Source organism: Nymphaea colorata, chromosome 5 (assembly GCF_008831285.2).
Source record: "Nymphaea colorata isolate Beijing-Zhang1983 chromosome 5, ASM883128v2, whole genome shotgun sequence".
Classification (NCBI taxonomy): domain Eukaryota; kingdom Viridiplantae; phylum Streptophyta; class Magnoliopsida; order Nymphaeales; family Nymphaeaceae; genus Nymphaea; species Nymphaea colorata.
The window spans coordinates 8,450,751-8,461,752 of NC_045142.1; the positions used below are offsets into that span (position 1 = coordinate 8,450,751).

The following is an 11,002-nucleotide window of genomic DNA, read 5'->3' on the forward strand; positions in this document are numbered from 1 at the left end:
TATCTTCATAATTTGAGAACCGTAAATTTAAAATCAGACTCCCCTCTTCTAATTCTAAATCCGATTTTTTTTCAATGCAAAAAGATGAAATGAGGGTTTCAAGTGTGGATTTTAGTTTTGATCTAAGATCTTGAGTTTGATGAACCATGAATTTTACTAATGTATCTCTTGCCGCCTCGGTTCCACATCATATGCAGGATTTGAAATCTGAAATAATCAAACGCCCCCATAAAAAAGGAATTACACAAATGCTTCTTTCTCAGTGTATTAATCTGTTGAACAATAGTTCACCTATATATACACTTCACAAAATGAACGTTACATGGAACGATGTTGACCTTACAACAAGAACACAAGGTGAGGGATTCTACTAGCTTCGGACCGGACCGCCAACGGGTACCCAGTACCTGTTCCAACTTGGGCTCGGGCCGAAGACTCAAAAAAAGGGCACCAGACCGGCCCGATAAATTATTGGGCTGGCCTGGGTGGGCATGATAAATTTTTTTAATATTTTTTTACTAATTTTTACATATAATTAGAATATTTTATTATAAGTAAGTATATTTATATATTATTTTATATTTAAAAAATATTTTTTATTTAATCAAGCCTCGCTCGGGATCAGGTTTTTAATTGTTAGGACGGACCCAGCCCCGGTTTCGGGCCGGCTCGAGCTCAACTCCTTGTCGGGCCGAGCTAGGTCGGGCCAGCCCGATCCGTGGCCACAAGGTTCGTTGTTCTTCAGCGAACTTGCCTACGCCTAGATTCTACATCGCGAGGATCATGAGGTCCAAATTAAGGTATATTGTCTTCAACCTGTTCCTTCATTGTGGATTCTAAATATTTGAACTGGTGCCCTCCCAAAGCTCTCCTAAGGAACGTACACAGGCTTGAAATTTGGGTGTACAGTTTTTGGTTAATAAAGATGGGAGGCCAGCCTCTAGCAGGGTTTCTTTGTAGGACTGTGAAACGGGTCAAGTGAACTCGAGCTTGACTCAAACTCGCTCGGTGAAGCCCGACTTGTTAGTAGATGAGTCGAGCTTGAGCTTAACTGAAACCTCTAGCTTATAAATGAGTTTGAATGCTCGACTTGACTAAACTCGAGTAACCTCTAGCCTAACCTAAAACTAATGAAAGAGAATGATGAATTGGTAAATGAACTTAAACAAGTCGAGCTTAAGTTTGGCCATCGAGTCGAGCTCGAGCTCGAGCTCGAGCCGAGCAAGATATGAACAATCGGCGGGGATGGGAGACTTGGCTTCTATGCCATTGGCACAACCTTAATTCCCACTCTCAAGTCTGGTGACAAATCCGTGGATAGTTTTCCCTAATCAATCCAAAAAGATTAAATTTTCAGCCCCAACAAAAAAACACACGCCATTTTTTGAGCTGAGTGGGATTCACCCAAAGAAATCCCACAAAAAGGAGACTCACAACAGTGATATCACTAGAGATGGAACTCAATTTAAAACTTTGATGTCTCTAGTTATCTGGAGCAGTTCTATAAACCTGGAGATCACTACTGTCAGATCAATTAAAAATTTGTTAACTAGATATAATTTGATGTCTTATAAAAATTCGTTAACTAGATATATTTTGATGTCTTATTTACAAAATTTATGCATCGCCCTGTCAGGCACCAAGGCTTCGAGATGCAGGAACTTGGGTTTATTCCTGGAAATAACATTTCGGATCCGGGTCGAATACGAATGCGCCTCCGATCCGCGTCGCAGGTCTTCGGAAGTTCGCGTCAGCACAGGCCGAGTCGCCGATTAGCATTTTATTCCTTTTCCCGTTGAGTCGAGGAAACGCGATCTGTCGGCGTTTCCCGAGAGCGAGAGAAGAAGAAGGAGAGATGAGGAAATTGGTCCTGGTCACGGCCGCCCTTGTGGGCGTTCTTCTCTGTCGTTCGTTGCTGCGTGCGACTGCCGACGTCGTAACCCTTAACGCCGACACCTTCGCCGATAAGGTAGACTCTCTCTGTCTCTCGCTCTCTTTTTCTCTCTCAGGCACAAACACACAGACAAATATGAGTAATGAGGAAATGAACTTGGTAGATGGGTCTTTGCTCTTGTCTATGCTCATTTGAATCTGGGTCCTGCGGGATCCTCTCTATTATGATGTTGATACGATGACGGGTGTATATTTTGAAAAGCGTCATTGCATCTCTACTTTGATACTACTGAAAGTTTGAAACCAAGAAAATTCAATTATTTGATGATTCTTGAACACCATCATCTTCATATTCTTCATTGTTATCAGCACCAAGAGTTATCCCGGGCCATTAGAAACCTAAATTTGTGCCTAAAACTTATTTGTTTCAGGAAGGAGGGATCGAGATTGAGAATGTAGCAGGAGAAAATGAAAAATTATATGAAAGATTAGGCTAGGCTCTAACTGTCTTTTCACAGGCTTGGTGTTTATCATATTGTCTAGGATGCGACATCTAGTGCGCAGCATGATTGTCAGGTAAACTGTACTTCATAAAATTGGCCAGTCACAACATAGAGGGAGAAAATGTGGAAAGTCCTCTTTTCCTATATCCTGAGAAATGAGATTCAATAAGGGAAGTTCGTACAATCTTTTAGGTTGTACTAATAATAAAACCATAAGTTTATGGGCCAGTTTGGCAACAATAGCAAGTTGTTACCGTTTCATGAACCTGCCCGAAAAATTGGGTATATTCATGAAACGTTGTGACACACCGTGTTTTATGAATCTCTCTCAATTTTTAGGGCAGGTACAGCTTGTTGTTGTTGCCAAACGGGCCATATGAGAATAAAACTTGTGGTACCAATCCAAAAGCTTTTTTACCAAACACATCGTTTAGACCTTCTTCCGGTGATAGATTTGGACAACTTGTTTTTTTACCATCGTTCGATGTAAACATGAGTCTTAAACCTTTTTTGCAGTTGTGCGAACTTTTCAAAGTTAAAAATGTTGTTGCAAACCTGGTCACAGCTAGCCTGTGAAGGTCTCTCTATGTTGCAGTTCTCATCATGTGCAGTAATACCTGGCCATGTGCTATATGATTCAGTCTAGCCATGTGCAATAATAAATGTGTTAACACCCCAACAATTTAGTCATTTATTAAAGATTGTGAGAGATCTTCAAGGGTTTATAAAGGGGTTGTTAAATAGATGGTCATCTTGGTTCATAGCTTTTTTGGGATTGGAGCCGAAGCTGCTAAGGAGCAGGTTGAGATCCACCAAATCAGTGGCTTGAGGTCGAGTTGTTATAATGGTATCAGAGCTGGTTCAACACTCGGACCTAGGGTCCCACATGTGCGGATGCGTGTGCCTTAAAAGGGTGGATTGTAACACCCCAACAATTTAGTCTCGTATTGAAGATTGTGAGATATCTTCAACCTTTTGGGGGTTGGAGCCAAAACTGATAGGGGGCGGATTGGGATCTGCCGAACCAGGGGCCCGAGACAAGAAGTGGGTCGGATTATTACAGAAAACACTAGAAAAGAGGTAATGTTTTAAAGGAAGTAAGAAACACTTGGCCATAGTACATACTTGTTTTTTTGGCAGTAGGATGAGGCGACAAGAGTAGTTCCATAATGAAAGGCAGAAAGGGTTGCTCATTATGCCGCCCCTTCATATAGCCTATATATACTAATTGGTGGAGGAACTTGCGTTTTCAGTTTTCAAAAATAGTTTCCAGGTTTATCTTAATTAGTTATAGAAATTAATTTTGTTTTTAAAGGGTTCTCTTTAATAATTAATACAATTATCCAATGGAAGGTGAAAGACACCGTCCAAATGGATTAGGTGCCAGCACGTCTAGGCCAGCCTAGGCACGCTAGGCGTGAAACCCACACCCCACACCTAAGTGATGGACTGAGACGTGTGATGTGGACTGACGCCTAGTCCACCCTTAGGCGTCACCTTGACAACATAGTTGCAGAAATCACTAACTCTTGATGTGACCTCTATCTACAAGCTACTTAGAAAGAAGCAAAGCAAATTACTCTGTAGATTAGGATGTCTTTATCATACTGCTAGTTTCTAGGTTTTGAATTTTGTAGAAACATGATAAGACCATATCCAATTCCAAAAACAACGACAGATTTAGCACCTGGACCTGTAATTGATGGTTGAGACGCTGTGATATGCATTGTTACGCATGTTGCAATGGAAATTTTGGTTTTTGCGCGAGTCATGGCTATGAACTTGATGGAATGAATATACTCATAATGGGACTACTCTTATTTGTCTTATATGAAAAGCATTTTCTACTTATCTCATAATGGGATCTATGGGTTTTGGTTAGTTTGATATAATGATATCATTTTTGTCCTCCACCTATGATAATTTGGAATAGGCTGGAATGTTGATCTTGGTGACTACTGACTATCTATGTCACATAGGTACGGTACTGGTGCGGGTACGAGTACGGACCATTTTTAAAAAAACTTGGGTGCGGGGGTACGGCCATACACACACACACACACACACACACATATATATATATATATACAAAAAATTTCAAACAGAATAACATATTCACACATATATATATATATATATATATATATATATATATCAAAAAATTACAAATAGAACCCCATATACATATTCAGCCATTACAACTTATATCTAAAGCACCTAGCAAGACAGAACCAAAAGACGAGAATGAGAATGTTAAAATAAAATGCAGATTTAAGTGGTCATGATAAAGGTCAGAACCATGCCAAAGCACAAATATGCACTATGCAGCACATGGATAAAATGTCATGTAATCAAATGCCACAATCACAACAGAAAGATTCACATAGATGGACTTGCAGAGAGGGACATCTAAAGGGTCTATTAGCAAATGTAACCATACACCAAGACAGCGAAAGGGGACACTACAACTACAAAAAAAAAAAAAGAACACTACGACGAAAGGGGAAACAAGACAGCGAAAGAAAAATGGACAGCAGAACAAGGGAACAACAAATAGAGAACCAATATTATCGTTAAATCTTTTTTGCAACAATATGTCATGATAAAGCCAAGACGATGAAAGAAAAATGGACAGCGGCATGCCAATCGAAAGAAAAATCACCACAACGAGAAAGGGGTGAACGCCAGCAGAGAAACGCCTCCAATCGACCCCACAAACTTCTTCTTCTTCTTCTTCTTCTTCTTCTTCTTCTTCTTTTTCTTCTTCTTCTTCTTCTTCTTCTTCTTCTTCTTCTTCTTCCTTCTCTGAAACTCAGTACGACCCAAAACTCATTTTGTCATCTTCCCTTTGCTGCTCACCGTACGCCTGTCGTCGCCGCTGCCGCTCACTGTACGCCTTTCGTCGCCGCTGCCGCTCACCGTACGCCTGTCGTCGCCGCTGCCGCCTGCCAGTCTTTCGGTGAAGGTTGAAGACCGAGGTGAAGGGAAGACGAAGAACGATGGTGGTTTAACTTTAAAGGTTAATAATTTTAACGTGAAATTTGTAAAAAATGTTAAAAAATAAAAAACGATAAAATTCAAAATCGGACAGATTTAGACTCGGTCAACTTTGACCGAGTCTAAAAAAGGTCGAACATGACCTTGGGTGCGTTGACCGAACCCAGTGCGGTCAACGCAGCACCCATGCCGCACCCATGGGCGTACCCGTACCGGTGTCGTACCAGTACCGTGCGGGTACTCCTCCTTTGGAGGAGTACCCGTGTGACTTAGGTGACTATTGATTTCACATCTTTGATCAGGGTACAAGACAAATAAAAGTCACATACTAGTTGCCAATTCTATTATGTTATATGGATAAAGTTCTAAAATAGATTTGCATTTCTTATTCATTTCTTTATTTCTAAGACATAATTATCTTGGTAACATTCTTGATGTCTGCATGCATTCATGACAGTACTTTTATGAGCACAAGCAGATGTCTGAACTCGGGAATTCACATGTCTGTGTGTGACTGCTTTTAGTAAGACTTGCTTAAGCAATTCTTTTTTTACATGCTTTGAGTAGTCTCCAAGCTGAAATTTTGTTCTTTCTTCTGATTATTTAGGTGAAGGAGAAGGATACATTATGGTTTGTTAAATTCTGTGTTCCATGGTGTAAACATTGGTAAAAAATTAAACTAAGGCTGTGAACGTTCTTTCTTCTGATCTTTTTTCTTCATTGATATCATTAGTGAAGATGGATGTGAATGTTATTTTATTGCCACCGATTGACCTTGTTCTACAGCAAGAATCTTGGCTCACTATGGGAGGATCTAGAAAGGAATGTTGAGGGCGAGGATGGAATTGAGATTGGGGAAGTTGATTGCAGTACTAACAAACCTATCTGCACGAAAGTTGATATTCATTCATACCCAACTTTTAAGCTCTTCTATGAGGGTGAAGAAATTGCTAAATATAAAGGTTTCCACTTATGCTTGTATTTATTAGATTTCTCTTTGTGCTGTTGTGGTTCAAATTTTTATATACTGTTTTGTTCACTACATGATCTTTCAGACCCTTTAACAAATTGTCTGTGTTTCAGTGTTTGTCCTTTATGTTAAATATTACTGCACCTTCTTTACTTTCAGTTATTGCCATGTTATATTAGGTGGCCTTTGATCATTTCCTGTTGTTGCAACATGTATATCTGGTTATGTTCATTTGCATATAACTAGATGTAGATTGTGGACTTCAGAAATGCTACTTCGCTAAGATATTGGTAGATAGACTATCTTCTTATCATACAAATGATCTCTTTATTACATGTACAGCTATAGATGGAATTCAAGATCACGTTATTCATTCACTATGTGCAAGTGCCAAAGGCATAACCTGGCACTTAGATGGATATGCCAGGGAAAGCATGAACATCAAAGAGAGTGGATAGTGTAGTCATTCTTGTATGCGGAGTGTAAGAATAGAGTTGTTACCCCCGGTTTTTATATGATAGAAAGGCATGAACCTTGAGATTGGCAAACTCGTATTTAATTGTTAAGTTGTTTAGCTATTGTCAAGTTTAGGCAAGTTCGAAGATGAATTATTTCACTAATTGGCCGGCAAAGCTGTGGATATCTTACTGGCTTTCCTATCCAGATACAATAAACTTCATCACTTGTATGTTGTAACCGGCACACTATGATGCTCTTGTACCACTACTGCTGTAGCCACTTGATTTTCATAGAATTATTCATCAAATTGAAAACATTAAATTGAAGAAACTAAGTTTTGCATTTTGTTTAGTACAATGTACTTGCTATTTGTATGCATTAAGGTGGATTATCACATGATTTTCAGTTAGATTTGAAACATTCCCGTATTCCATGAATGGAAGCTCTTTTGATTTTTCGTCGTGAAATTCCCTTCCTTCTTTGTCCCTTTCTCAACTTCAGAATGTTGTCCTTGACATATGTGGGCTTCTCTTGGTTGGAAGTTGCAGATTATGTCCTATATATGATATTCCATCTAATTTTTCACCTTCTAGTCAATATCTTTTATCTGTTTTCTTTCTCTTAAGGGCTATTTTGTGGAGAGGCCTCACTGGAATTCCATCATGCTTATTTCCATAGTAAAGCACATGATAATTAGTTCATATTTGTGAAATCTAAGTCCCTTTTTTCCCCTTGCTTCATCTGCACTATCCATCATCAAGAGTGTCTCATCTTCTTATTTGTCCTAGCACTTAGAGGCATTACAGGCCATTGATTTCACTTGGGTAAGTCCTCTACAAATTGATGATCATCCCATCCTGCCCTTTTATCAACGTCTCATATAGGTTATGACAGCTGTAGGTGCTACATCCATTTGATTGTTTGGATGGAGAAATTAGCAGAACTGAGACTCAATATTGCAGGTGGCTTCTGCAGCTCAGCTTGTAGCCTGAACCTGCAGTTGTGGCAATGATTTCTTAATTATTAGAATACATGCTGTTATCAGAACTATTTTGGTGACCAAAAGTAATTCTTAGTCCAGATGCAGCTTGAAATGTTGATTGCCAAGCACAAAATTCTCCAGTGTACCGTTTTTTCTTTCTGCCAAATAAATTAGGTCATGTATATCCTGAGCAGTAAACAGTTTATCAGTCAATTGAAGTTTCAGTCTGCCGAGTTCTTAAAGACTCTTGAAGAATAGAAGCACGAGATCTCATCCTCCTCTTTATGCACTTTCTTTTATCCGATTTTGTGCAAGGGTTACCGCATTCAGAGTTAGTGATTATAAAACCCCATTTTGCTGGATCAGGCCCTAGAGATGTGGAGTCATTGAAAGCTTTTGCTCTAGAAGAAGCAGTAAAAGCATCAAAAGGGGAATATGACAGTGACAAATCCTCGTTGTAAGATCGGTGGCTGTTGGGAAGATGTGATATTTGTCCCTCGTGCGCTCTTCAGAGATTCTGGTTCAACGTCTACCACTGAGCAGAATGAATCAGTTCACCAAGTTTTCTGACATATTTTCCTGATATCTCTCCTCTTTCTTAAACTTATTGTTTTATATGTTTCTTTGTAAATTTTGGTTCACTTAACATTAAGAGCGTTCTGGTTATGGCTTTTTCCTTGTTTTTGTAATAAGCCAAATTTATGGACCGAGGGATGATATTCTGACTGGCCCTGAAACTCCTGTACGATACGAAGTGCTACTCTTCTACAGTTTCAGTACCATTATTTTTGCAATCTATACGAGTAGCATTCTTTTTCCTTGTTGCTCTTCTTTTAAGCAAGTTTATGGAATTTGTGTAATTTAGCAGTTTCTTCTAAATTTTTAAGCAGCATTCTAGGTTGCTGACCTTTGGTACCAAACTTGAGTATGGTTCCAATTTCATCTGATGTCTCCGAGGAGATTTTTGGTACCAAACTTGGGATACAGATTTTTAAACATAAAAATTTCCTGTAACCGTTCTGGCGTCTCACTTTCCAATGTGATACCCTGAGGTTAAGGGGCTTTCACCTGGGAGTTTTTAACACCTGGCGGAAGGGCACTATGTACAAGTTAAATTAGCAAACGCCAGGTTTTTAACTAGAGAATGGCTCTTTTATTATGTGTATGAAAAGAAAAATCGGTGGTTATCACAGCTATTGAGCACCATTGTTTGTCTAGACTAAAAATCAGTTGGATGTAATTGTTTTTGCTTTTGTACACAACGATGCTTCCCTGTGGAAAATTAACGCCAAAAAGTTGTATAGAACTACCTTGTCGGGATAAATTGTGTAATGCCTGCTCCAAGACTGAAATAACTGTTCTATCTAGTGGATCTCAGCCAGCTCCGTAGTTTGTTTTGTTCGACACCTAAAAGAGTTTCCGATGCCAAGTCGGTAGTGAGACTCAAAGCTTACTAAAAAGTAGAAACTGACCAACGGTTTCTTCAGTCTATTAACTGGGATGAGGTGTAGTCTCGTTCTAATTTTATCGGATGTCTCCGTGGTTGTCATTGTGGTCATTAATTTCTTTCAAAGTTCTATATAAGGTTATTAACGAATCACTTTTTATATATATGAGATGCTGTAGCTTGCCCCCTTCGACATATTTTAGAATTATGTATTAAGTAGTGTGATTTCTATACACACACACACACACATATATATATATATATATATACGTTAAAGGGAAACAGAGAGAGGTTGGTATAAGATCTTTAAGTGTTAGATCTGTGAGGAATCATTTTTTTCCATTGATCTTTCTAAAATGGATGTTTGACAGAAAATGAGGAAAAAATATGGTATTTTAGTTATCTAGTATTAGTTAACATCTTTTTCTCCTTGATGTTATCTCAACCATTCATCTTGAAAAATTCAATTACCATGTTGACTCCTTGCAGATCTGGGTCCCATACCAATAGCAGAGCTATATATATAGGCTTGTGTGGGCAGTTGCCCACATCAACACCAAAATTTTTCTTTATTTGTATGTAAATGCCTTACAATTATTTACTTAGTTATGTATAAAGTGCCCCATAGGAAATGAGAATTTCTAAAATAGTGGCACTTAACCAAAAAGTTCATGACTCTGTATGTATATATATATATATATATATATATATATATATATATATATATATATATATATATATATAACCATCCAATGATGTAGTCGTCTGACTTTTCTGATAGGATTTTTGTTGTTTTAAAACTAAGTCAAACGGACACTGCAAATTTATCCTCGTCCCTGTGTTGATATACTGATACTCTGATGCTGCTACTTGGACATGTTTTAGATCAAGTCTGGGTCAGACCCACTATGCGTGATTTTTATGTGAGGTTATGTATATATGTGTTAAACCATATTCAAAATGCATTAAACTCTTTTCTTTTTAACAAAATAAGTAAATTTTTTCATTATATGTATATATACCCACAACTATCGTACATGTACCCACTTTGCCATATCGGTGCTTGTATCTATACTATATCTATCTGACTAAGTTTTCAAACCTCCAACTACACATTATTCCATATGTTATCAGATTAGGATGGGGAATAACTGCAAGAATGGGAGGTCCCGTCTGTTTCATGCAAAGGGAAGGACCATTCTTTGATCTTTTCGAGATCTGATCCCCTGCCAATTTAGAGATGAGCAAGAAATCAAAACCAGCAGGAATGGGGAAGAAGGCAAGAGAGAAAGCTAAGCTGATATATAGCTGGTATATAACGACTCCACATTTGTCAACCTGTGCTTGTCTTGAACTCCCATGGAGAAGGAGCTCTACTTTTGTGCTACATCAGCATTTCCTTGGAGGATTGTCTGGCTACCACTAGTTGTTGGTTGCTATATGCAGCTTAGGAATGTAATGCAAACCAATAAAAAATTCACTTATCAGACTCAGTTTGATGTGGAGCCGTAGCATATATCAGCTACCACAGCGCCATTAGGCCCGCTGCATTTTCTGGAACCAATAAGAACTGGAAGCAGCAGATGGTACCCACAATAATCAAACGAACGGTAGTCGGTAAAGACATCACCAAGTTAGCTGCGAGCCTGCGATGAAATCAGAGCATAAGCAATGCTTAACCATATTCAGCCTCATAGACCGACTGCTGTAAGTCCTGATGCAGTTCACTGAAGCAAATCAAGATGAAGTAA

General features: G+C 38.7%; 1 protein-coding gene across 2 annotated transcripts; it reads left to right on the top strand.

Annotated features, from left to right (window-relative positions):
* The first annotated feature begins 1,785 nt into the window (after window positions 1–1,785).
* On the top strand, window positions 1,786–8,622 carry LOC116255026 (protein disulfide isomerase-like 5-1). 2 transcript variants are annotated; one of them, XM_050078077.1, is made up of 5 exons: window positions 1,786–1,969; window positions 5,851–5,895; window positions 6,001–6,059; window positions 6,180–6,355; window positions 8,171–8,622. In XM_050078077.1, the coding sequence occupies exons 1-5, from the start codon at window positions 1,856–1,858 to the stop codon at window positions 8,263–8,265; spliced, it is 489 nt and encodes a 162-aa protein (XP_049934034.1). In that variant the 5' UTR covers window positions 1,786–1,855; the 3' UTR covers window positions 8,266–8,622. The 2 variants fall into 2 exon arrangements, with proteins under 2 accessions (XP_049934034.1, XP_031486590.1); XM_031630730.2 differs by lacking the exon at window positions 5,851–5,895 and having other exon boundaries at window positions 1,790–1,969.
* The last annotated feature ends 2,380 nt before the right edge of the window (window positions 8,623–11,002 follow it).

What these genes read in the sequence shown, in the direction of transcription:
- LOC116255026 (XM_050078077.1), top strand. Translation starts at nt 1,856, where the DNA reads ATGAGGAAATTGGTCCTGGTCACGGCCGCCCTTGTGGGCGTTCTTCTC. An exon ending in CCGACACCTTCGCCGATAAG is followed by an intron (nt 1,970 to 5,850) that starts GTAGACTCTCTC and finishes CATTCATGACAG; the next exon opens with TACTTTTATGAGCACAAGCA. An exon ending in CTGAACTCGGGAATTCACAT is followed by an intron (nt 5,896 to 6,000) that starts GTCTGTGTGTGA and finishes CTGATTATTTAG; the next exon opens with GTGAAGGAGAAGGATACATT.